The 27,703-nt window shown below is 38.7% G+C and overlaps 1 protein-coding gene across 1 annotated transcript; it reads left to right on the top strand.

The window, feature by feature from the left end:
* Nucleotides 1-8,966: 8,966 nt before the first annotated feature.
* Nucleotides 8,967-27,301, top strand: ASB7 (ankyrin repeat and SOCS box containing 7). The gene is made up of 3 exons (XM_009995307.1): nt 8,967-9,177; nt 16,080-16,685; nt 26,860-27,301. Exons 1-3 carry the CDS (start codon nt 8,967-8,969, stop codon nt 26,997-26,999), a joined length of 957 nt encoding a protein of 318 aa, XP_009993609.1. The 3' UTR covers nt 27,000-27,301.
* Nucleotides 27,302-27,703: the final 402 nt, after the last annotated feature.

The raw sequence follows: 27,703 nt of genomic DNA, 5'->3' as shown, positions 1-27,703 counted from the left end.
CCCCCCTTCCCCGCCGGGCCTCGGAGCTCCGCGCTGGGGCGGCTGGTGTTCCGTGTGTGTGTGCGCCCGGCGGTTCCTGAAGCGTGAACTCCTGTAATGCAGTGATTCTGATTTCCCAGCAGCTCTGCTTTCTGGGTTACTTCCTGTCCCCTTCTTTGGGACTTTACTTCAATTCCCCCGCAGGAGCTGCCTTGACAGGGTGGCAGTCCTGCTGCTGCTGTCCCTCCAACTCCAGTGTCCCACGGGAGTGCCCTTCTATTCCAGCTGAGATCCCAATTTCAGTAAATGACCCATTCCTTCCCAATTTTGAAGGCTTTTCCTATTAAGACCTGCTATTGCTTCAGTATTAACCGTTGTTCTTCTCCATTTCTCTCATTTATGTCATTCTGTGGCTCAGCTCTACTTTTATTTTTTAGGTTCAAGCTGCATTAAAGGAGGATTAAAAATTGTGACTCCAAAGAACAAAATAAGGCAGAAGAGAGAAAACAGCACCCAAAAAAATCCTCTGAAAGGTGATAATTTGCGTAGACTCTCAGAATAATCTTAGACATGTGGTTTGGCTGGGATTGGGGCCTCTGGTTCTAAGTATTTTTGATGGAATTCAATAGGTAACATTAGATTTCTTTGTTCTCTTCAACCTTACATGCTATTGAGCTGTAGGAGTTTGGAAGCTCTGAAGCCCATTTGAAGCAGGATTGCTCTTTCTTCTTGTGGTGCTTTGTCACTTGCTAAATTTGATCTGCAAACATTTTGATTATGAACTGCTGCTTAATGGGGTTTTTTGTCTCCTCATCTCTGGAGCTTTCCTGAAAATCGGTTCACTCTGGAGAGTTAAAAGAGTGTTTTCTTAAAGTCTTTTCACAAACGTGTGGGTGCAACACTGGGTTTGTTTCTGCTTGGGTTCTAAAATCTTTATTGGAGTAGGTCATGGAAATTGTGTTATGTTGATTTAGTCACACGAGGATTTTGCATGGGTCAGGTTTTTTTTGTATTGTCATGGAGCTGCAGAAATTAAAATTCATTTAATTGGGCAGTGTTTGTTTACAAGTACTTACATTTTGGGCTGAGATCACAGAAGGAGATAATGCTGTTAGGTGCATAAGGGAAAAAATGAAAAAATTAAAGGAGTCATCAAAAACTGGGTCCTGTTGGTAGGGGGAAGGTTCAGTTTCAGAAGGAGGGTACCTAGTAGGGAGAATTGCTTGTTTTACGTGGTGAGAAGGAGAGATGGGTTCTAGAAGGAGAGAGAGTGAGGGGTGGGTGGTGTCATTCAGCCTTTTCCTGCATCCTACTGTTGGTGTGCTCCAAATAATGGAGTCCCTGTGTGTTCTTTTAATGCAGAGTCTGACTTGGATCCATTCTGATCTGTTTCAAGTGTGCATGAGCTTGTGTTAGCTTGGCAAATATATCCTCTCTCTAGGTCCCTCTGGTCTTTGTCATGTTTTCAGAGGTTTCATTGGCTGCACCAGACAGTTTTTCATTGTCAGCAATGCATTATTTTTCAGGATTAGTTGCATGGGAAAGGATCATACCTGTTGCCAACAGTCTTTGGTCAGTGGTGGATCATCTTTCTAATATAGTAGCTGCTATATGTCAAAGATGAAATGGAAAATTCCCCCCATAAAACAAGTGCAACAAATTCTGAGATATATTTTGAATGTACAAGGAAGAAATATTCCAGGTTATTTTGCTAGCACACTGCAAAAGCAGGAGTAATAGAGGAACATGTGTGAGTGCTCAGTGTGATTGCAGGGGGCATTTTTATGCTAATAGGTGAGGCAGGTGTGAATTAGCACAAACTTATCAGTGCAATTATGGCACACCTGTTTCATCCAAAGTTGGTTTGTTATTAACACCCTCTTTACAACCCATCCTGTGCCTCTAACGTCAGGGTTTGCATTAATACAGCTGCTGCAACAGGGCTGCTCTTGGTGCTGAAAAAGTCTTGAGATCTTTGGGATTTATTCAGGGAAGGAAATGTAAGTTTTCATATGATTTGTGAATCTCCTTCCTAACGTGAAATGCCAGTGCAGCCAAGTTTTATTCATATGCAGAGACTGGATTTGAATTCACAGGAATCAGGGAATTATCTTCTGGCAGAAATTTGCTCATGGTGAAAACAAGGAATATTGATAAACGATGTGCTCTTGATCTCTGGAAGAAATGAAGCTTATTGCAAGTACAGCTAGCCCCTTAGTTAAAGTTGCACATCCATTTTATATTAATCTTCAGGCTATATGCTCATTTCATTTTGCCTTATTGTGAATTCTAAACTCTTAAAGGAAATGTGCTGACAGAGAGGCTGTTTTCTGTTGTTCCAGCATTTGCTTACAGAGTGATACTGTCAGAGGGGAAAACTTGCTTTAGCCACTGAAGCATTCTGGTGAATTTTGTATCCTTGGATTCTTTTGGGGTCTATTAAAAGGAAATGTAACACAAATACAAGTCTCCTAGAGATTGTTGACTGAACTAAACTCTGGAAGCAGCACCCATTTTGTTCATCAGCTGTGTTACCAGTATTAGGGCTGAAGTGACCACTTTCATGTGGTTTGAACTAGCCATTATTTTCTGCTTCTGTCATTCTTTGGAATATTGGTGTTTGGATTCCTTAATGATAGCAAGTCATGTTAAAATGCATTAACGCTTGCTACAAATTATTACTTTTAGGGCTAAGCTTTCATGTGACTCTTACTGTTTAAAATTTATGTTTGGTACAAGAGGATCTCCAAGCGTGCTGCAGAGCACAGACTCCGGGCAGTTTGTCACCACACATCTGGAGGGAGGAGAGTTGTGGTTGTGCAAACCTGATGCAACTTTTTCTACTGAAAAAGGTCCATCAGGCCTCGCTTGAGGTCCTTGATTTGGAAGAATTTGTAGTATTTTCTTCAGTGGGTTTATCTTGTGGAGTTTTGGGGATGGTTAACAGCTGATGTGTTACCAGTGCTTTCTGAAGGTGAGGTCTCTTCCTTTGGTCTCCAGCCTGCAGACCTGAAGTTACTTGAGCTGGATGATTTCACTGATTCTCCATCAGGGCCAAAAGTAAGAGCTCACAGCTTCTCTGTCAAATGGGTAATAGTGGGTAAAATGATACATCTGTACTTCAGTTTCAGCCACCTGCAGGATGTAACAACACAGCAGCTGCTTATTAGTATGTAACGCCACCAGTCAGCACCACGCAGTCCTATAAACACCTGGGGTTCAGTGAGGACTTTTAGATCAACTCTTCTAGTTATTTTAAGTTTAGTGTGTCCCAGCTACAAGATGGGATTACAGAAGCTCTGATGAGAAATGTGTAACTTTTAATAACTGCTTATGAAGAGTGAAGGCTTCTTTCCTTTGAAGTAGCAGTTCCTCTCTGATGTGCTGGATTCATGCACTGTTAACTCATTGCTTCCAGGCCCAGCGCTTCGTGTGTGTTGCTTGGTGATTTCCATCTCAGCCACTTGGATCCCTCGCTTGATGTCTGTCTGGGATGTAGCAGAGAACATCTAGCAGAAAATGTATTCAGGATTATAAGGCTGTGTGAAATTTTAATATTTCACATGTTATTTGCAAACTTCATGGTTGTGCTACGAGAAGACAAATAACAATGGGACTGTTTGCCCTACTCTCTTGTCTGAAAGGCTCCTGAAAATAGAAAATTGAGTGACATATGAAGATGACAGTCACATTTCATTTCTTTGTCAAACACATATTGACCATTTTTAAAATGCCATTTGAGTGAGAACACATTTAGCTCGTTTGAGTTTTGAAATGGGTGGGAGAAGTGGGCTGTGAGAACAGTGAATGCTAATGTGATGATCCGTATTTCACAGGGCTTTCTTTTTAGTTGTCCTTGTTTCTTCGACTTAAGTGTCTTGAAATACTTCAGCCACAGACAGCTAGGATCTACTCTAATGAGGTCTATGCTAGATATGAAATACCTTGTGTAATGGTGCACTTTCCTTGTTGCATAGAGTTAGGCTAACAGCAGTAAATTATGGTCCTTATTCAGCTCTTGCATGTGTAATCTTGGGGCTCAGGGATCAGGTCTATCTGTTAGCTCATCTGAATGAGCAGAGTACTGTTTTATAATGTATTGCTTCTCATACCAACTTTGAACTTTCTTTAAAGTAAGTATCTACATATGTCAGAATTAATTTTCCCCATGATGTTTGCAATGACTTTAATGAAATGACACATTAATGTAGAAAAGCCTAAGATCACTTTGACAATATGAGACTTTATCAATTGATAATGAAGATGTTTTGTCTTTTTATTTAGTGTGCTACTTCTACTACAATTATTAGTATTTTCAGCAAACTTGGTTAAGTCATTGAGTAAGTGAGCTTTACTTTCACTAAATATGATTTCTTTTTATTAAAGTTGCAGATCTTACTCTTGCCATATGCAGCTAATTTTCCTTTGGGGGGAGAAAAAGCTTGTTACTTTTTTAGTGGAGCAATCTGTTACCTTGTCGGTAGTCTGTGAAGTCAGTGCAATTCTAATTTGCATCAGCTAATAAAAAATGTGTGGGTTTTAAAGTGAAAATCATGCAAAATTTTTTTTTTTTAAAAAAGGTGAACAAACGACTTGATCATCTATGCAAAGAAAACAAGGCTAGAAATGTGATCAAATTAGGTCATGGCACTGCAGTTTTGTGCAGGGCTCTGAGCATATCTGCAAACCCTGTATGTTTTATCTTGGGAAGCAAAGCTCTTGGAAAATGTGCAGAAGAGGGATGAAGAGAGGGGGTTTTTTTCATCCTCCTCTTCTCAGCTATCCTTGGGAAAGAAAGATTTTATGTTGTGTTAAATGACAGAAATTTTAACTTAAGCTAAAAGCTGCACAGCTCATGTAATTGTTCTGGTGCAACTCATTTGCACAAGAAACAAGTCACAGTTGGTTTTGTGTGATCTGCTGTATGGTGAAGTAATTAATGCTTTTGTTATTTATTATATTATTGCAGTGCTCACACATGATAAGGGGTCCTGGCACGAGAAGCTTGCAGCCAGAGTGAAGGAAAGGTCAGGCAGGTGTACAAAGAATGAATGAAGTGATGTTGATGAGCATGAGCTCTCAACAGTACTGGGAGAAATGGTCAAACATTGGGACTGGTCCTGTTAACTGCAGGTGACAAGGAAGGAGGTTGAGGAGAGCTAGTATGAAGGAGGAAACTGGATGGGGATTGTAATTGACATTCAGTAAACCTGGATAATGAAGGGATAGTTATGAAGGGTGAAGATTTTTGAGGTGGTGGTATTGCTTGTAGTGTGAGGGTATCTTTAGCTCTTTGCGAAAGGCTACATATGGTAGCCTGTTCTGTCATGGGAGGGAGACAACTACCTGGTGGTGCTACAAGTCCAGTTGAAGGGCAAAGAAGTCAGTGCTCTGTGTTGTCAGGTTTTATTCTTTAGATAGGGAAGCATAGATGGGATGGAGATAAAAAAAACAAAACAAAAAAAACCCCCAACAACCCTCCCTCCCCAAACAAAGCTATAGAAATAGGTTGGGAAGAACTAAATGAATCCTGAAGGTTTTTCCTGGCATCTGACTGCCACAGGGAGATGTTGAGCAGTAAGGCAGAAATATCTCCTGTAACCTTTGCATCTATTCTTGTTCCATGGCAGGAGCAGGTACACGTAATCCTTAGGGAAAAGTTTGGACCGTTTCTTCAAGGTTTACTCCAAAGAGGAAGCACATCTCTCATTTCTCTTGTCTTTCATAAAATATTCTTTGTAGCCTTTTCCTCATCTGGCAGAAGCAAACTCCCCACCCAAACTCTGAAGGACTGTCTGATAATGAAAGAAAACACACTTCAGGGCCTTTTCTGGCATAACTGCATTAAAATGTAGCATTCTAGCACAGGTACAAAGTAAAAGTAAGTCAAACTCTCACTTTTGCTCTTTGCCACTAATACAATTAATTTTTTTTAGGGCGTGGCAGGTTCTGACTCACACGGGCACATGAGATTATGAATAGTGAAGACAATGAAGAGTGGGACATCCATCAAAGAGTGACAGCCTCTTAGAAGGTAATTCATAAACACATTGGAATTATCCCATTGTACTTGCCAAATCAATTCATTAGTTGTTGCTGTCCTCTGTTTTCATGGCATTACACCCAAAAATCTATCAGCACATTTTTCCCCCCTCTACTTCATGTCTTTTTTTTTTTTTTTTTTTTTGCTTGCATGGAAAAAGCCAATATATAGCAATACTGGGTCCTAAATGAGATTGAGTACAGCTGCAAAACATTAAATATTAAGTGCCAAATGGCTAGTGACTTCCAGTAGTCTTGCCTTCCTTCTCCAAAGACTGGTGGTTTACATGAGGATTTGCAAACAGGATTTTTAAATTACCTATAGAGCAGAAGTGAAAAATGTTTTCAAAGCTGGTGGGTACCTAGAACTGTCCTGAAACTTTTAATGTTACAGTGAAATATTTTGGTAATTTGAATTTCATTGCTTGCCATAGGGGTGAGAGAGAAGAGTACATTTTTACAGAAACTGCACAAGTGATAAAAGGAGCTGCTTATGCCTGACTTTGTTTTCTGCTTTGTATGTTTTAGTACTTAGGTACTTTAGTACTAGCTAATTTGAATAAGTTCTGCTGGTCACATGCAACATATGGGGCCAGTGCCAATGTTTGATAATGCTGCATTACAAATATACCCACCAGCTCAGAAGTGTAATAGAAAGAGCTTTGCTTTTTCTTAACCAGCTATGTTCATAGATGTTTACAGGGGGGATACTGTTGTCCCCTTAAGTAAGAAATCCCATTGCTTTTCATCTCTTTTGTCATCCTTTCTGTAGCATTTGGAACAACTAGTCAGATCTTAATTTTCAGGATCATATGAGATCTTACAAGTATTAGTCCTTTAGGAGGGACTGCACAAGTCAGTAGAAAGTTTGCATCAGCATAGGGGAGTCCACAAGAAGGGACTGCAAACACATCAGTAGGAAGTTTGCATCAATTTTAGGTCAGGTATTCTTAGGTTGAGAAAATTTTTCATATATTGTTTTTGTACACATTCAGAAAGTAAGACCAAAGAGCTATGCTCTGGTTTATTTTTTGATTTTGAAGGATCTCACCTGGCTCATACTTATCAGTCAAGTTCTACTATCAGTTTTGACCTGTGAATGCAAAGAAAGATATTGTAGTTGGAATTTCATTAACAGTGCTGTTAGTGCTGTGATCCAGCATGAAGTCAAGCTCACTGTCTTAAAGGTGAGGATGTTCTGAAGTGCCAACAGGAGTTCAAAAAAGAGCTTAGCAAAAGCTTATTAGAGTCAATAGAAGTACTGCCATTGTCATCAGGTTAACCAAGTTTGATTTTGGAACACGCTGCAAAGGCTGAACTATTGAGTTGGCAGTTGCTGGTTTGTAAATCCCCTTCTCTTCCAGTGTCAGATAATGGAGTTCATATGATAGAACAAAACAAAGCCAGTACCTAAGCCATGTGTAATTTGCTGAGCTAAAAAGTCTTGTTTCGTAACATGGTGCTGAAGTAGTGGTTGTTGCCACACAACCTAAGTTGAAGCATTTATAAATATCCAAGACAGGCATTTGCTGTATGTAATTTCCATATTTGCAATGTAAGTAGGGTTGTTGTAGCTACCTGGTTTATCTCCCTCCAAGAAGCAGATAAATAAATTACTTGCAATGGGCATAACCAGGTTATAGAAGAGTGAGTAGGTCATTTGCTTTTATCTGGAAAGATGGCAATGATTGATGTTTTCACTCTTCTTCTGTATGTGTATATCTGGATCACAGGTAAACAAGTGCCCAGTGGGATGTGGGGAGTTGATTGCAGTGTCTTTTGAATGACCTATGAATCATGAGGATCTGGAAATCCTTATGGTATTTACTCAAGAGAAAGTTTAGGTGATGATGGGGGTTGACATCCTAATAAAACAAGGTTGCTATAAATTTTAAGTTTTGCTTAAAATGTATTTTCATCTTTAGAACTTTTCCCTGTACTTTAATCTTTATTAACTCGATAGGAATATAAATGCACTCCTGTTTCTCTCTTTTTATCTTCTGGTTTTGTGTTAATACCCATTGCAACAGTTCTTGACTATTTTCTGATAGTCCTATTGCTCTAATAACCAGCTTGTAGTCTCTTTATACTGAGATTCCTTTCTGTCTTACAAATAACTGTTCATGGGATATGGATCACAATATATGTAAAAATGTAAACACCTAAGACTTCATGTCCAGCGGAAGAAGAATCCCTAGTTACCTGTATTTTTTTTCTTGTTCCCAGCTGGATAGCAAGTAGAAATGCAAATTACTACTTTTCAAACAGAGCACAAAGTATACTGCTTCCTTTCCCCCCCAAAAAAGGGAAGGGAGAATAAGAGAAAAGAGTTTTCAATTTCAACCTCAGTGTTACTAACATTCACATGCAGTAGGTCACAGGAAAAAATTATATTAGTAAGATGAAAACATTTTCACTGAAGCTTTAAGGTGATACATTTCTAGAAAAAAAAGAAAAACATGGTTCAGTTGCTCCAGTAAGGCAGTGCTGCTTCATGCAACAGTGTAGATGGTGATATAACCAGTGTCTCTGGAGTTGGTGATATTAACCATGTTGCAATTTTTAAATGAAGATTGTGTTCTGGAGATTTTTTCATTTTGCTTATTGCTCAGGTGCTTTAATTGTGGACTTGGTTGAAGCTCTCATTTCTGAAGGAAAATTTCCCTATTTATAATGTGTAAGTGTCCCTTTCCTTTGCAGCTCAGTGATGTGAACCATGTACTATGATTTTGCTAGCAACTGTGAGACTGGTGTTTTCATCCTGTGTGTAAGATGACTTCACTCTGCACATAGACAGTAAATCTTCACATTGCTTTTAATTAGTACTGACTTTTTCCCTGGCTATCTCTTTCCTGGTCCCAATCCTAATTTATTCATGCATAATATTGATTCAAGGTGACCAGTGTAACCTCATGACGCTCCTGTAAGAGCCAGACTCAGCTAGGATGTTACACCATCACTGTCGGAGGAACCCTGAGCTACAGGAAGAGTTGCAGATCCAGGCTGCAGTTGCTGCTGGCGATGTTCACACCGTGCGCAAGATGCTGGAGCAGGGATACTCTCCAAATGGTCGAGATGCCAATGGCTGGACCTTGCTTCATTTCTCTGCAGCAAGAGGGAAAGAGAGATGTGTCCGTGTTTTTCTTGAACATGGAGGTGAGTTTCCCAGAGAGAAGGATCTTGATACGCATCTCACAGCTTTCTATCCCAATTGCCAACGCTGGTGAGTTGCCTAGAGAGAGGGATCTTGATACCCATCTCACTATCCCAGTTTCCAGCACTGCTTAGTCATCAGACTACTTCTGATTGATTTATTTTTTCTTTGGGGTGATGCTTCATCTCTGTTTCCTTCTGATGTATATTCTGTGAATGCAGTAATAGATTAGCTTTATATCTTAATACCTTACTCTTTTTTTTTTTCCTAGAATTGCCTGGGAATTGTTAAAAGAGTGAATAAGCCTTATAAAATAGGGCAGAAGGGCTGATTATAAAATTAAATGCACTCACAGCACTCTATAGGCTTTTTTCCTTTGTTAGAGGAGGGCAGGTCCTTGAATTGAAACCCTAGGGAAGTTTGTTTCAATACTCTCAAGCAAGTTAACAAGTTGCATTAAAGGTTAAATTTCTGTATGGGCTTTAACACAGTCTGCTAAACTTTATGAAAACAATACTATTATGTGCAGGGACTTTGTCACCTTGTCCAGTTGAGTTTACACCTCTGCTGCAGCCAGCCATAGTGAAGCTTTATTTCAAGAGCCAATTGAGTTTTGTTGGTTTAGGTTATATACCTGCTTGGGTAGTGATTATTGCCCCTCAGGTGGTAAAGTCAGAATTTCTTTTTGCTGTATCTTTTCTCAAGGTCATCTGAATTTTTAGAAATGGATAGTTTTAATCTTTTGATGTTATGCTAGAGAGGAAAAATAAAAATCAGTAGGTGTTCTCCACATTCTGATTAATGCTCTTAAAGAACAGCATCTTCTTTCTAGCACTGCTCTTATCAAATGAATTATGAACTAAGATGTTTTCAGTCCTAAGGAAGCTGAAAGTAGCTTTATGATGCTTTACCTATGAGGCCATGTGGGCCCCTTATTGCATCGTGGTATTTGTCAGCTGTATGGGTCACCCTTAAACTGGAATGGCATTAATAGGCTGTGTTATTCGCACAGTTAGGGGCCTGTTTCTTAAGAGCAGTAGTGAAATAAAGCCTGAACAACTGGGCCCCATTGATACACCTACTACAGATTCTAACTATATAATTCTGGCAAATGTCCTTATTGGAAGAGGGGGGAAAGCTATTAAATTACACTAATAAATAACTGTAAATGTTAGTTTTCAAATATAATATAGGAAGATAATCTTCAAGACTTCAGTTTGATAATTCAAATTTTTAGGTTCTAAGTCTTGAAATATCTTGTTTGTAACTCTGTGAGCTTGAAGATGATCTGAAAAAAACCCCACACCCTTATGTATTCCTATGTGTTTTCATTGTATAGGTTTTTATGTTAAATAGCTGCTGATAGGGTGTTTTGTTTTTACTTTTATTGTTACTTTTCCCTATACAAAGTACCAGCTGAATCTGATGCCTTGTGAAAACTGTCTGTAATGAAACATCCTTGTTCTGGAAGCAGGATAACATTTAATCACCAGGACTAGAAAGTTGAGTAACAAACAGTGTGAGGGTTAGTCATCCACAGCAGCTTTCCTGTAGCTGAGCCTCGCTTCAGAAAATTGGCACTGCTCTGTGCCTTGCCTTGTTTTCCCTCAAAACAGAGGCATAAAAGATAATGAGTATTTTAAACATAATAATGTCACAAATGAGCTATTAAGCAGTGAATGAGCTGACTCTTAAAAGCTGAGTTAATCACGCTGCCTCATTAGTGAGAGGTTTGTTTCTACCTTTCTTCACAGTCTCCACCTTTCTCCCTCTCAAGCAGTGGATTATTGTGCTTAATCCTTGTGGAGCAAAATTATATTAGGGTGAAGAAAAATGTCATTTTCTGGTGTGAATCTTAGGGTAGACGGAATATCAAACTGACTATATATTAGCAATAAAGAAGATGGTGAGAGGGCATGGATTGAGTTCTGTAGGAAAGAGGGAGCAGAGGTGTTAGTGGGAAGAAAGGGGCAACTAGTGATGATTGTGGCTGCCTAGAGATGATGAATCTAACAGAATTGGAAGCATTTTTATGGTACAGGAATGAGAAAACTGTACTGGGCTGTTGCTGAGAGTAGAGTGCTGTGCATCACATCTGAGGTGCTGAAATACTACTGGTGTAGTCTTGGATGGTAGCAGGATGGAGATGGAGTTTAGCTAATAAAGGCTGAGAAGGAATCTGGTCACTGACCTGGAAATAAAAGATAGCTTCTTATGGGAGTCATGACCTAGCTGCCTCTTGCTTTTGCTTTTTTAATTCTCTTTCATCATCGCTCACCAGTGAAGAAAAGAGCCAGGCAACGATGCTTTGCCTGCAGATTGGATGAGTTCAGTGGAGGTGGTGGAACAGGAGGAAGCTTTTTACTATCTACTGAGCAAGGAGACAAAGATAAATGGGAAAAATGCATTAGAAACCAGTCCAGACTAAAGGATGACACCAGCAGAAATAGGAGCTTATATACAGAGGTAATAGGTCAGATAATAAATATTCTTTAGCAAACGATGAAAAGCAGAATGTTGATCAGAACTGTGGCAGAACTTAGTTTTCATGAAAAATAGTGATTGTGACTTTCTTGGTGTATTTGTCTCATTTTATAAAGTGAAGATTCTATGAAGCCAATACTTTTCATCCTTAGAAACAATCTAGCTTCACAAAGCTCAACAGGAAAGCAATACAAAAATAGGGAGTGTAGTTTTCAGTAATCCTGTATTTTTGCATGACGAGCCTTTTTTCCCCTTGAGTGTATTCTTTTTTTTTTTAATTTTCAAAGTGACATACTGAGACATGCATTCCAATGCTGGACAGGAACTGTATTTTATTAATCCCCAACCACCACTGTTAACATTAAAATGAGCTAGTCTTGAGTATGCTTTCCTGGAGGTCTTTGGTATTAAAACAGAAGCTATTGTGTAGCCACGGTTCTAAACCTTGTGGTCAGAAATAAGCCCTTGTTAGGGGAAATAAGCTTGAAATAAAAAGTTCTTTATGAAGCCAGAATCATTGCTTTCTGGGCTTCTCAAATCAGACTGTGATAGAATGACCTAATGAAGGTGAAAGTAGATGAGAAGCTCTACACGAGCCATCAGTGCTGGGGCCCAGAGGGACAATCGTGTCCTGGGCTGAGGAAGTGAGGCCAGTGGGGCTGGGGAGGATCCTGCCCCTCTGCTCTGCTCCTGTGAGACCCCACCTGGAGTGATGTGTCCAGCTCTGGGGCCCTCAGCACAGGAGAGACATGGAGCTGTTGGAGAGGGTCCAGAAAAGGGCCACGAAGGTGATCAGAGGGCTGGAGCAGCTCTGCTGTGGAGACAGGCTGAGAGTTGGGGCTGTTCAGCCTGGAGAAGGCTCTGGGGAGACCTTAGAGCAGCCTTCCCCTGCCTGGAGGGGAGGGACTTCTCACCAGAGAGTGCAGTGACAGGACAAGGGATGATGGTTTTAAAGTGAGGAAAGGTGGATTTATTTTAGACATCAGGAAGAAATTCTTCACCATGAGGGCAGGAAGGCACTGGAACAGGTTGCCCAGGGAGGTTGTGGAGGTGTTCAAGGCCAGGCTGGGTGAGGCTTGTGCAGCAGCCTAGCAGGAGGTGTCTCTGCTCATGGCAGGGAGGTTGGAACCTGATGATCAATAAGGTCATTTCCAACCTTAACCATTCAACTCTTGTTGAGAAATATCCTCTAGATTACAGCATTAGAAAAGAGTTTCATTAGTAGAGTTTAAATGGCTAGCTTAGGTGCTGAGCTTTAGCATGAAGTGCAACAATCTGAATGTCATTTGGTGCTGCAAGATTTCTGTCTCAAGTGAGTTTGGCAGCAGTAATTTGGTATCCTTGAGAAGCAGCTCAACTTTTCATCCCTTCCTAATTAAATGAGCTTGTACCAGGTACTTTTTTTTTTACCCCTCTGCAGATTCTGAAAGGTAAGCTGAGAATCATGCCTGACTATTTTCTAGCTTGCTTGTATTTTATGGGGACAAAGTTGCTTTCCAGCATTTTACCAATATGAAGTCTTTTAAGAAACAAATAGGAAACTCCACAACAACCCGAGTTCTTAAGGCAACATCAGTTTTATAGCATTACTTTCACTAACGTAGGGACTGAACGGCTGGAAATTGTACGCACCGTAACGCGGGCCCAGCGTCTGCTAAAAGCCCTTGTGAAGTTTCAAAAGTTTTCCAGGAGATGGCAGCAAAACATTGACCGAGTACCGGGGAGACAGTGTTTTGGTCTTGTTAAAATTGTTTCCCTCATCAAGGGGAAGACTGGTACTATTAGGTCACTAGAAGCCCGTAATCTTAACGGGAATTATTATTTTTGTAATGAAGTTTTGCTACCGGGTTTACTTTTGGAAGGTTAGTTGTTTTTGTTGCTTTGTTGCCCAGCTGTGAGGCTTTTTTTTCCTATTCCTGTTGAGACACTTCTCTTACATGACTTAGTACTTCTTTGGTTCACTTTAGTGGTCAGGAGCAATTAAATTTTGGGAGGAGGGAAGGCATGGAAAGATATTTAAAGCCACATGTCAAGGGCATCCTTATGTTGTAAGTAAATTGTTGGGTTTGGGTTACAACAGCTTTTGTGAAAGTGCATATACATGCACACAAACGTTGGAGCATATCTGATTGAATTTGGAAATAGCACAGACTAAACAGGGTAGCAGCAGTATCCTGAGCCTCGGCTGGGGGTGGAAAGGATGGACTTACATGCCCTATGCAGCATGAAAGAAGGAAGATACAATATGATTTTACTCCTTTTTCGGGGGGGGGAGGGGAGTTGTTTGTTTGGGGCTTTTTTGTGGAAAATGGCCCTGGCTGCTGCTGCTTCCTTTCCATTATGTCCCTCTTTCTCACTGTTCCTACATCTCAAAGTGTCTCATCCCTCTGCATCTTAATTCTCGTGCCTATGCTACTTGCTTTGTTTGTCACCAGTCAGGAGATAATGTAGAATAGGTTGAGCAGTGCAGAAAAGGAGACCCTGGGAGCAGGAAACATCACTTTGAAAGACTTTGTGGGTTGTGCTGATTCTTTGCTGTGTTTTGGACACCATGATAGTTCAGGTTAGGAACCACCAATTCTGTCACTGGCTTCAGTTTCCTGCCAAACTGTGGATGCTTCGTAAATTACTTGAACTCAGGTCAGTGTGACTTTACAAAGCACTGAAACTTCTGCTTTTCATAGAAGACTAGGAGGGCTGTCACTATGAAGGGACTAAACTGTCTTTAATCTTTCTCTCATTTTTTCTAGGTGCCAATTCTATGTGCTAGAGACAGTTCTCACGTTTTAGGTCTCTGTGTAATGAGGCTGAATTGTTTTTTTGAACTTTTTTGTCCATTGGTTTTCCTTCCCCCAGTCTTCACTGTACATTTAAAAACCTCAAAGTTGCTGGATCCCCTTTGCAGCAGTGTTCTGTACTCCCTTTTTCCAGTCCTTTTATTTTACTGGGATGTCTGTCTTGATGTGTTATCTAGATATGGTTACAGCAGGTTGATCTTTGGGAAGCTTATTCCTGTTGTTTTGTGTTAGCATATTTGTGTTCAAATGTTTATTTAGCTTTATGTGGGGCTTTCCCAAAAGACTAAACTAGCTTGCAGTTTGTATTGTATTGTATTGTGAACTTACAGCAGGTCTGAATTTTGAGATGCAAATTGATAACTCTTCCCCTTTCCTGTTTGAGTGTGATGGCAACTGAGCAGAAAATGTGGTGCACGAGAGCAAGTGCTCCTCTCAAGCAGTGTGTGTGAGCTTTGGCTGTTCCTAACGTTCAGCCAAGTTTGTTTTAAACCTGCGTGGTTACGTTTTTTAACCCCCTCTCTAGGCCACTGCTACTTCTAAAAGCAGTCTGTATAGATAAGGAGATGACAAAGTGTGGATAGCCTTGTGCAGAGTATCTCTTTACCAGCTGAGAGACCTAGGAAAGTGCCTCAAACTTTCAAACTGTAGTTTGTACCTTTTAGCATCCAACAGGCAACATCTATGGATGGTGGAAGGAGAAACCTCATAGCCAGGCTCCTTCTCTAGCTGAGACATGGTACCAAAGCAGGCACCTTTCCTGTGGTAACTCCTTGGTACATGAGAAAAGATAATTGCTTTGCAAGTTTGGGTGTTCTGAGGAAATTAAGTAAAATGAATGTATTATTTTAATTTTTAAATCCATAAATCAGACTGAGTTTTTGTTATATGTTGAGGGGGGGGGGGAATTTAAAAAATATCTGTGTAATCATTTGTGTTCTGCACTGAGATTTCTCCTGACTCCTTCCATAAGTGGATGCTTACATTCTTGTAAAACCTTAAATTTTTGTAAAACTATAAACTCAGAACAGATTCATCATCTATAAAAACAGACTTTTTATAAAGATAATCTGAAACAACATATATCCTACATGCTTTGGAAATCCTGCAGACCACAGAGAAACATTTTACCTAGTACAGTATTACACCCTAAAAACAATACAATGCTGCCAGACCACAAAACATCCGCAGTTTGGGACAGCAGATGTTTCTACACATGCTTCTTTTTAAGACTAAGAAGCACAACACAAGGGAAAATAATAAAAAAAAAAAAGAACACTGAGAAAGAAATGTAATATTGTAGAGCTGGAGGAAAACTGGATGGACAGAGAGATTTGAGTAATTGGCCTAAGAGTGCTAGGAAGATGTGGAAAACTATTTGTCAAATGGAAACATATGTATATGAAAGAAAAAGTCTCTTTTTGTGTAACTCTTTCTTAAATGTAACTTAACTTTTTCTTAAAAATAGCATGTTCATGAAAGCAAGGATTAGTTTGAAGTACAAAAAAATCCTGTCTGCTATGCCTGAAAAGACTTAACATTCAGCCTTTCCATTATTATTTTTTTTTCAGCACTGGATTACTGTAATGCCTTCTAATTATTTTTTAATTTTATTTTAACTTCAGCTGATCCCACAGTTAAGGACTTAATTGGAGGCTTCACTGCTCTGCATTATGCAGCCATGCATGGCCGAGCGAGGATTGCACGCTTGATGTTGGAATCTGAATATAGGAGTGACATTATTAATGCCAAGAGCAACGATGGTTGGACTCCCCTCCATGTAGCAGCCCACTATGGCAGAGACTCATTTGTCAGGCTCCTGTTGGAGTTCAAGGCTGAGGTTGATCCGCTCAGTGATAAAGGTACTACACCCCTTCAGCTGGCCATTATCCGGGAGAGGTCAAGCTGTGTGAAAATCCTGCTGGATCACAATGCCAACATCGACATTCAGAACGGTTTCCTGTTACGCTACGCTGTGATCAAAAGCAATCACTCTTACTGCCGAATGTTCCTCCAGAGAGGGGCGGATACAAACTTGGGTCGCTTAGAAGATGGACAGACACCCTTACACTTGTCTGCTCTTAGAGATGATGTGCTTTGTGCACAAATGTTGTATAATTACGGAGCAGACACTAACACAAGGAACTATGAAGGACAGACCCCACTGGCTGTTTCAATAAGTATTTCTGGAAGTAGCCGACCCTGTCTGGATTTCTTACAAGAAGTGACAAGTATGTATGTAAGAGAAGTTAATCACAGGACACAGTGTCCTCTAAAAGCCTTCTTTGAATTTAGCCCCTGCTGGCTGTTTCAATAAGTATTTCTGGAAGTAGCCGACCCTGTCTGGATTTCTTACAAGAAGTGACAAGTATGTATGTAAGAGAAGTTAATCACAGGACACAGTGTCCTCTAAAAGCCTTCTTTGAATTTAGCCCCTGAAAAAAAAAATGTGCTTCCTCTCTGCCCCTTGATGCTCTTTAAATGCACTAGAGAATTTCTGGGAAGGTGAAGGGATTGTGATGCTGGGAATCTCTTACTTGGCAAAGGTGCTAATGTTAAGTATATCTTATTTAAATTAGTTTTAACTATCTACAGGAAGCATTAATTTTGAATGAGTGAACTGTAAAAATCTCGTTTTATTAACGGCCTTAGCACTTAAGTTGTTGGGCTTTTCAGTTTTGTTTGGGTTTTTTTAGTGTCTTTTGCCTTTTTTATTATCATGCAAATGCTCTGGAGTTACTGGCTTTTTCATCTGGCACTACGACTAGGGCAGAAAAGAGCTTTTGCTGGTTTGTGTTTTCCCACATTTTCTCTTCTCTCTCCCATACACCAGACAACAAAATGGCATAGTCTGTGCATACAGTTTGAAGAGGTTTTATGTGCTCTGTAGCTTTCATTTGATTTTGTTGGTGTCTTTGAAATACGAAGAATATTTTAACTTGTCGTGACTTCTGATATTAAAAAGAGCATTAGGCTCCTAGTATTCTGGACACTTATAATTATCAGCTTTTGGTGAACTAAATCTACTGAAAGTTTTCTCCTCTCACTCCACATGGAATGCTCTAATAGTGTTTCATAATTACAGTATTGCCTAGAGCATTTAGGAATTGCTGGTTTTCAATCAGTAGGAGATTGCTAATTCAAAGATTAAGATGTTAAAATGGCCTGAAAAATTATCATTCTACTTCGATGTTCTTTGTGGATGGGGTGTTTCATATAACCTTTTTTCCCCCTACAGTTCCTTTCATTTCTTTTTTTATATGGTAGTTTTTAATGAGAATTAAGAACCCTTTCTATTCTGCAGAGACTGAAATCTAGTGTGGGCTGGGGGTGAATCAGCTGAGACCTGTTGTCAGTAGCTGGCTCAAAAAAGCATCTGGAATTTCATTTTTGTCTTCAGGATTTGTGGTGTTATTTTTGCTTTTATCTGAAATCTAAAGAGAATTTCTGGAAAGCTGGAAATCAATAATAAGAAATACATGCAGCTAACAGGTTTTGTTTTGATTTGCCTGCCCCTTCTTATTCAAATGCGTTTATTTCTGGTTTGCTTTTGGGAGCCTCTCACTTTATAGTAGCACTGTCAGAGTTATTATTAGATGATATATTAGCCAGACTTGAGATTTTTCTCAATCTTAGGGCATACCAGTAGGCATGAAGGCATAGATGGCTTCAGTGTTTCCTCAGTGTCCACAGGCTAATTCAGAAAATAGGAAACTGGCCCTGTAACATACCTGTAGTTTGCAGATTCCGTACCTCAAGGGCTTAATGTGAAGTGAAAAGTAAATTCTGCTGCAAAAAAGTAGCTCGAATTTGTGGCCAGTGTAAGTGTTGGAAGTGTCCCAGTCTTGTGCTGACGGAGGGAGACTAGTGCTGACAAAAACACTTCAGCTTTGTGCTTCTGAGCAAAATTATTATGAATATATGTTTACAGACAGCTGTAAACAGACTCTGCTGCCCTCATTATAAATATCCAAACACTGTCTTCCATGGTTTTAATGAATAATCATTTCAGTAAGATGATGTAGGAGAGATGAAATAGATAAAGAGCTGGGATTTTGTTAGTGAAGTTCTCAATTAGATGAGACTGTGCTCAGGGAATGGTTGAGATCTCATGCTGTTGCACTTCAGGGGAGAATCCTGTTTCTGAGTTTTTGCAATATGTACTTACCAGAAGAAAAATTTACAAAATTTCTAGAGAATTCTTCTAGTGGAAGTCTTCCTGAAATTCTCTTGCAGGTCATGAGGCTTAATGGGAATTTGTAGTTTGTTTATTTGAGCCTTGTATTAAGTGCTTAGTATAGAAATCCATAGTTGTAAGTTTCATATGTGCATCCTAAGTTTTGAAGAGTGTATTCGATAGGAAAACAGGAAGTGGTTTTTACTTTTGCAGTAGATTGAAATTTTTAAGCTTAAGGATTAATATATATGAATTGTGAAAGTTATCAAACCGGTCTGTGTCTTTAAGTGAACACAGCGTCATGCTTCGTGTTAATGGGATACTATTTAGCAGTCTACATGTAAGTAGCTTTTAAAAATATACTTGGAAAACATATTTTTACAGTTTCAGTTCCTCAGAAAACATCATACATTAATTTATTTTTGTTTTGGTAGGTATTGTAATTGGTAATGATCATTTGTGAATAACAGGCAAGAAACCAGGCTCTCAGAAATGCTCGGTATTGACCCTGAGAGTCTGCAAGATAATACTGGATTTGGGGTTTTGACCCTGAAGGTCTGATATTCTTCCAGGTAGAAATTCCTTTGCTCCTAGAATATTTCTGAGAGGAAGGCAATTATTCTGTAGTTGTGTCTTGGTATTTAAGCATGAATCTGGAAGTTGGAAATAACAAAGTTTTTTTCTTCCTGAGTCTGCCATTGACATAGTGGTGAGATGGTCACTCATGTCTTTTTTTTCTTCCTCTTCTTTCCTTTTTACAATACAGAAATGTGTAAAGTCTCCCTGTGAAAAAAACAATATTGAAGATGAAAGTAACTCGATAATTTTATTGCTCAGCTTCCTTTTCATTATCAGTATTATGCTTTTCTTCTCCAGAAAACATTTATTGGCAATTAACGTAGCACCTGAGATCATCTGGTAAAGAGCTGGTTCTCAGCACTTCAATATAATGCTTCAGTTTTATGAGATGTGAACCTGCCTCTTCAGGTGTGTCACTGGTTAAGCTTGGGACACATTAATGCAAAATTAAAATAGAGATGCATGAGTATAATATATTTTAGGGTAAGATACAGACTGTTTTTTGGTAGTGTATGTGTTTACAGAATTAACATGTGCAGTTAGTCCTGGATGACATGATTTCTGTTGGAAGCTGAAGTTGAATGGGGTTCATGAATACTAAAACTTAAAGACAATCCTGGAGGTAGGAAAAAAATGCAAGTATTAGCAAAATACTTAAAGTTTTAAATTAACTCTTAAAATACTAGAAATTCAGTTACAATCTCAAAAAGGGGAATAAAAGGAACTTGAGCCCTTCCCCCTCTGCATAGCTCTGATTTAATTTAATCACTGTTCAGGTAACGTAGCGGACAAGAGCACCTGAGAGCAGCCAGGCGAGTTGCTTGTCTGTAAATGGATATAGCCACAGCAGTGTAATATGGCATGTATGTTAACAGGTATCAAAGAACTACTTTCAGATCTGGAACAAGATCTAAAAGGTCACCCATTGAATTAAACTACAAATATTTCATCTGCATTTTCTTTTCTTTTAATATTTCAAAGGGCAAATCTTTGGCTTTGACTAGAGAGGGTATTTTTTGTGTTTAGATTTGTATAGCACAGTAAATGTGCAGAAAAACCCAGACAAAAGTCCTGTTAAGGAGATCCTTTGTCTCTATCCCTTTCCTAAATAAAAATAACTTTTCACTAAGATTTTTCTTTTACAGGAAGAATATTAATAGTTTAAATGCTTAGGAATACAGAAGTGTTTTAGTGAATTAAGTAGATGTCTACATGTTTTTATTATGCGGATAATTGCAGAGGAAATGGTATCTTCATGTTTGTTATAACATAGGAGAACTTTACTGGAATTGCAAGCTTTGACTACTTCCTTGGTGCTGCTGGAACTCTTGCAGTAATGGTTGTGGTCTGCTTTGTCATCCAGAGTTATGCAGGAAACTAGGGAACGAGGGTTATTTTGTAGTTTTCATTTTAGCTGGATCAGTGATAAACAAATACTGTCTGAACCATGATTACCTCGTGTGGTTTGCAGGTACCTAATTGTTTAAGACCAGTGTAGTCTTTGATACCTGTATAAAGACACAGCCTAATTTATTTATTTTTTTCTTTCTAGTAAGAGGGAAGATACCTTTAAAATAAATGTTTAACTCTCAACTCAGAATTGCCTAGTTCTGTATTGGAAAATGGAGCTACTAGCTTGGAGTAAAGAGTAAAAAAATTATGTTAATTAGTTGAATAATTGTTACATATCTGTGTACAAATGTATACTTTGGAAGAGTTTTTTGATGAGGCCTATGTAAAAAATAGATATCTATTTTTACATGTGGCATGTAAGGCACAGCCACACCCCGCTGTCATTTGCACATCTATGCTGTACTCTGGCATAATGTAAGAATAGTGTAACAATCCGTCTTAAGCCTGTCTTTATGTTCAGTCTCCTAAAAACAGATAAACATTGAAATTCTTAGCTGAATTTCCATCGCAGTTGCAGTAAGACTGAATTCACAGAGATGTTACCAAATCTTTTTTTTTTTTTAAATCTTATGAAAGCCTATTAAAATCTTAATTTAATTGCTAAATACACCTGTTATTCTTAGCATTGAGCTTCGGTGGCATTCTGCTTTTCTGCATATAAATTTTCAGTCCAAAATACACTCCTCCTTGCTACATTTTGTGCCAGAAATACCAAATTTTACAGACATCCAAAACTCATTGTGGAGAATTATTTTTTCAAAGAGCAATGAAAACATACTTCAAGCTGAAGTATGAAGAACCAGAGGCATACTGCACACAAAATTAAACTAGACCTTCTAAAATATCTTGTGTGATATCCAATTGGAAAGAATGAAAAGCTCTTTTGGTCCTCTTGAGCTCAGTACTGGTTCAAGGGGTTTGTTCATTTTCTGCCTGAGCACTATGGAATTCTTTCTCTCTAAATTCAGCCCTGCATGTCTTACACCAGTATTTAAGACTTACAGTGACTTTGTCTGGCATTTTGAATGCTGGAAAACCAAATATCCTCTCTAGTTATTCTGCTGTTACATTTTACAGAGTACAAGGTACTGCATTTTCCTAAGCTGTTAAGAGATGCTCCCACTGCAATAAGCAGCTGATTCCCCTTCAGCTCAGCAGCCAGCATTTGCTAGGTGATCCCATCCTTTTCAGTCTGATCCTGGCTGTGCATCCTCATCGATGTGTTTATTGGCTGGTGGGTGCGAGTTGAAAAGTTCAGTTATCTTTTTTTTAATTTCAATTCCCTCCTAAAAAAACCCAACAAACTCAGCACTGAATTTAATTGCTGGCAGTAGCCAAGTTCCTTCAGAGTTGTGAAATAAGGGATGGATTTAGTAGTTAGCTGCAGATATAAATATTTGTCCTGATACTCTAGAGGAGCTGAGCTGCTGCCAGCCATACGTCAGTCTGGGATCAGCTTTTTTTTTAAAAAAAGCATTTCACAAAACTTTTCTTTTTAATTTTCCTCTGTAGCTAAAAAGAAACTACCAAATGGTTTCCTGCTACTGTTTTCAGCCTTTCACAATTCCCAAGTGAGGCAGAGGCTCAGTTTGAGAAATACCACTGTAAGCTTTTTTTTCTAGAGAAATGTTAATATTGCAGAGAAAACTGGGGGTGGCTTCTGAAATATGTTGGGGTTTTTTTTTTAACTTCCTCAGAAACTGCCTGTCCACTTTGAACCAATGACACTGTTTGTTTGCTTTTAAAATTAGGGTGTTTTTTATTTTAGTAGGTAGAACAATACATCAGAGAGGATCTTGCAGCCTACAAGAGTATTAATTTCAGTTACTCCTAAATTTTCTCTTCTAACAGAACAGGTCAGTTCATGATTTTTGCTTTGCTCAGGTGCTCTTGTCTCTTCAGTGGAAGAAACTGGTAAGGATTCCCCCTTCCTACTTTTACAACACTTCTGCTTAAAACTAGGTGAGAGTCCCAAAAATCAGTGTTCTCAGAGGTACTAGATTTAGTGATACATATCTTAATGATCCTTAAGTATAGACTTCTTAGGTGAGTTAGTGTTTTATTTCTTGAGGAGCATGGTCTGAATAAGAAAACAGGCAGGCACAGGCCTAAATGCAGAAGCATCAAAACAGTTGTAACGATGACACTTCTTTGTACAGGCAGTAAATCCTATGTGTGAGTTTTGTCTGTCTCTGGGCTAGAGCAGCAAACTCCCAGATAGAATAGGAGAAAAATCTTGAAACCGCAAAAAGGAGAGGAGTGGAGTGTTGAGTAGAAATTCAGGATGAATTGTAATAATTTCTTCCTGTTAAAACATGTATATTTTTTCCCTTGCTTTACCAGGGAAAGAAAATCTATTAATAATAATTTTAAAAGCTTGTTTAATTATTTAAGTAAAATAATTATTAATTACGTAAGGGGGGAGAAGCTCAGGAACTTATTTTTTAACAGTTTAAGAACATGAGTTAGGAAAATGTTCACATTTTATACATACTGATGTCTGCTGCCTGTAGAGAGGGGGAAAAAAATGAAAAGCAGTTCTGCTTTATTTTATAACCCTATGTTTTATATTTCTTCTGTTTGGAAGAAACTTCTCTCATGTTTGGGAAACTATAAACAAGAAAGGTGTTGAGGAGGATTTCAGCTTTCTTTTGCAGTACAGAGCACAAGAATAGCAAAGATAATTTTATTATCTTGATAAAGCTTGCAAAATAAATTGACTGAAGTGTCTGACTTGTTCTGGTGAACGTTAGGAAACCTTCATCTCCTCAGCAGCAGCAGGTGTTTGCTGCCCTGATGGTAACTCGGGGTTGTGTGACAATAACCTGACTGCTCTGGACTAACAGCCCTGCTGTCACCAACAAATTCCTTTAAGACCAACTCAGGGATGTTTAGATATTTTTTTTTTAAGGTGCTCGGTAGTTTTATGTCACTGTTTTGCATGATAGTGGTAATTAGGTTAATCTTATCTTTTATGTTTGTGGCTTTTTTCTTTCTTTCATTTTTTAATTCTCTTCCTTTGTAGCTTATTAGCCTAAATAATTCTCCAAACTGGTGGTGCAGGATATAACCAAATTTGCTACTTCCTAATAGTTTTTAAACAGAACTTTATTCCTCATTTAACTTGTCCTACTTTGCCAAATTACTAATAACATTTTCCATTTGCCAAACCAAGGTTCACTGACATTGGTCTGTAATCCTTTATTTTTTTTTCTTTTTCATTCAGATGCAATCAAGAATGAGTAAGTGTTCTAGACACCGTTTCTAATAAATCACAAATGCATTAATAACCCTGGAATTTGTGAGGCGTGACCTAAGACACTAACAACCACTAGATGTAGCAACTGGTGCTTAACACTGGAAATGTCCATTGTTAACACATTCCCAGGAAATATTTTTAGGCTTATCAGGGGAAAATGTCATACATTTGATAATCGGGTCTTTTTTAATTAACTGATGACCAATTTCTCTTGGGTGTTTTAAGTTGTCTGTTCATTTTATTCTCAAAAAAAACCCATAGGATGTTAATTAAAAGGCATTAATTTCTGAAAACGGAAATCAGTGTCTCATAGGTGTATTATTGTCTGCTCTATTACAGAAAATACACATCCAGACCTGTAGTCCTCTACACCCTCCAACCCTGCTGTTTGCAGTTAACTTTTGAAAAGGTGCATTCTTTCTGAACCCTGTTTGCATTCACATTTAAAGCATTTTAGTATTATTTCTTTATCACCATAAAGATTCCTCTGTTTCTTACCAAAAGTAACTTTTCTTTCCCTGAAGCCTGATCATTCAGCTGTTGTCAGAGTTGTATAAATTCATTCGTACAGGTTAAAAAAGAAGAAACCATCAGTGGGCAAAGTAACAAATAATCTGTACTCTTTAAGTCATTGCTGAAGGCTATAATTAAAAATAAGTTGACGTTTAGACACTGTGGTGATAAGTATAATAAAAGTGTTTTAAACTTATATGAAGGAAACTCAAATTTTCATGTTCTTTAATTTCAAATCTCATTTTTTTTAAAAACAGGCTATTTTCATGCATTACTTCTGCTGGCTTACCTCGGATAATTTTAGTGTTTAAGATAAATCCCAGTGTATACCTGTCTGTCAGCCCATTTCTATAGAAAAACTCACATGGGGGGGAAAGGAGGAACTGGCTTTAAAAGGTAACTTCAACCATTTCCAAAATGCCCAAAGTAGAAAACAGGTAATAATTATATAATCTCTTTACCCTCTGCTGACCAGGAAAGTCTAATAAACTCATAATGTTAATGTCTGCTTAGCTGTTAGGAGGTTTATTGCTGAACTAGGAGGAGGATGGAAGAAGGGATGGGCTCTGAAGCCAGCTCTGGGGCTGGCTCAGGTGAGACAAACCCTCCTGTGAGTTTGGTGCATGTGAGCTGACAGTGTCCAACTGTCCACCCTAAAGCCTCCCTGCATCAAGCCCCACACAGAAGGCATATCCTTCTCCAAAAATGTCCTGCTTAATCGGTGGCAGCTCAGGAAAGCTAATTGGAAATGTCCGTCTAAGTTATTTAAAGTCTCATTTGTGTTTTGTACTGCATTTAGAAGAAAAGATTGATTCAAGCAGTCAGCTCAATAAAAGCACCACACCTTCCTTTGCAAAATCAAGCACTGGCTTTTACCATCAATTATTATACAGATGATAAAAGACTGCAGTAAATTGCTCCCTTGGCAACAGATTATCTTGATACAGGCATAAGCACCTACATTGTTCATGGGTGTGTGTATTTTGACTCAGCCAACCACTGGGGGCCATCGCTGTGTAGGCATCTTCACTTTTTATTTTTCCTTTTTTATTATTTATTTATTTAGGCAATTATATTGTTAAATCCATGCTGGAAATATTGAATAGCACAGTTTCAATGTGTTACTGGGATGATTTTTTAAAAGATAGAGCAGAATGAGGAAGAAGCACAAAGGCAGGCAGCTGGTTTCATCAGAGGTTTGGAGTAGTTCCTGTGGTGGGAAGTTATTAAGTGGAGTCTTCAGCTTGGGAAAGAGGTATCAGAATGAGTGGAGGATGGAGATTAATACAAAGGTATGTAAAATCATGACTGGCGTGAGAACAATTATTTGTTGGGGTTTTTTTTATAACTCAAAAGAATGGTAGGCACTCAATGAAGTGATCAGGAAGCAGATCTAAAATAAACAAAAGCACTTTGTAGTTTTCCAGCCAACGCCTTAATATATTGTGAAATTTGTTGCCACAGGATGTTTTGGATACTGAAAGCATGAATGGGTTCAAAAAACATTAGACAGATTTACAAAGAACAGGCCATTCACAGCTCTTAAAGACAGAGCTCTCTGGGCAATCTCTGGTTTAGGAAGGCCCAAAGGCACCAGTGGTGAAAGCTAGAAGGGTATATTGGGACAGGATTTCTCAATGTCTGTTGTTCTGCTCTTTTTTCCTTTCTTTCTTCTTGGGATCCCTTGCTGAGTACTTTGGATACAAGGCTAGATGAACTTTTCTTACCTTATGTTGCACGGGGAGCTGTTTTTCAAGGTGTTTGAGTTTGAATAGTTTGCTTTTAAGAATGAGTTTGAAAAGGAATTGATTCTTTTGGAAAATCCGTGCTGGAAATATTGAAGTTCGTGTGATGTCCATAAAGCTTTTCCTCTCTGGGCAGTGGTTAACTCATCTTTTCATCTCATTGTTTGACAAGATTGTGACTGCATCCAAAGCCTAAAGGCTTCATCTTTTCATTAGAAGGAAAAAAAAATATTTAACTCTACCATGTGATTCTGGAATCACTTCTATAAAACCTTCCTCTAAGGAGCCTGCCTTGTTCTGTTACAGTTGAGTATAGAAGTTTTTGTCTTGGTGTTTGAAAAGAAGCAAGATTTTTCTCCCAGGTGTTACAAACAAAGAAAAAAATGCACAAAATATTAAATGTAGGAGCTATGCTGTTCTACAGGGCTTAAGTGTATGTTGCCACCTCGTGGGAATCCTTCCATGGCCAATGTCACATTACACTGACTTCAGTAAAGTTACATGTGTGTAAAAATATTTGTAGGATTCATCCCTTGATTTCAGTGAATTATTGTGCATTAGAAAGGTATTAACTTCCGCCTTTTTTCTCTTGCAATTTTTCCCTTCCCTCTGCCTCATAAAAGACCAGCAAACATCTGTGATTTTAATGACTAAATAATCTCTTAAGATGTGTTAAAATATTATAATTTTACTTTTATGTGTTCCTTTTGTCTTTTCAGGACAGCCCAGAAACTTGCAAGATCTATGCCGAATTAAAATCCGTCAGTGTATAGGCCTTCAAAACCTAAAACTACTTGATGAACTACCCATTGCCAAGGTCATGAAAGACTACTTAAAACACAAATTTGATGATATCTGATATCCATGAAGAGAAGAACTCTGAGCAAGATTAGTTCTATTCCAGATACTGAAGAGGCTTGTTGCCTTGCACAAAGTATATCCTATGCAAATTCTGATTTTTCTGTGAAGTCAGAAGGCAGGTATACACTTCCTTGGGTTTTTTATACCACATGCTAGAAGGTCTTAATTTTTGGTTTCTTGGTCCAAGTTTACAAGGTCCAAGCTTTCTATACAATATTACATTTTTTAAAATGCTGTTGGTTTTTCATTTGTTTGTTTTCACATTAAGTGTGCAGACTTGCAGTGGAGATGGAAAGTAGCCTCCCAAGGGAAGTGCTTGGTTTGAATTGGCATGCTGAGCTCAAAGAAATGAAGTTTGGAAATCAAGGCACCAGTCCTGCAAGAGGATACCAATAGAAAGACCTTCAGAGCCCTGTGGTCTGTTGGGGCCCTTGTCTCTGCCAGGGTGTATGTTTTTTGAGGATGGAGGGCAGAGTTGGTAATCGACATGTCCTAGGGTACTGTATGGATAGAATTTGGGAATTCAAGAAAAAAAAAAAATGCAGTTACCCTGTTGAATTTGAGGGTTGATACATTGGCTGCTTTTATATTATTTTCCTAATTCCTGCAGTTGGGATGCCCATAAAATTCAGGCCCTCTTCTTTTCTGACATTCCCTGTTCAATGGGTGGCTATTTGTAAGTCTATTTTTAACAGTGGCAGT

Source organism: Chaetura pelagica, unplaced genomic scaffold (assembly GCF_000747805.2).
Source record: "Chaetura pelagica isolate M959 unplaced genomic scaffold, ChaPel_1.0 scaffold453, whole genome shotgun sequence".
Classification (NCBI taxonomy): Eukaryota; Metazoa; Chordata; class Aves; order Apodiformes; family Apodidae; genus Chaetura; species Chaetura pelagica.
The sequence above is the reverse complement of the archived record's forward strand: the minus strand, read 5'-3'. Positions and strand labels throughout refer to the sequence as shown.

What these genes read in the sequence shown, in the direction of transcription:
- ASB7 (XM_009995307.1), top strand. Translation starts at nt 8,967, where the DNA reads ATGTTACACCATCACTGTCGGAGGAACCCTGAGCTACAGGAAGAGTTG. An exon ending in TGTTTTTCTTGAACATGGAG is followed by an intron (nt 9,178 to 16,079) that starts GTGAGTTTCCCA and finishes TTTTAACTTCAG; the next exon opens with CTGATCCCACAGTTAAGGAC. An exon ending in TTTCTTACAAGAAGTGACAA is followed by an intron (nt 16,686 to 26,859) that starts GTATGTATGTAA and finishes TTGTCTTTTCAG; the next exon opens with GACAGCCCAGAAACTTGCAA.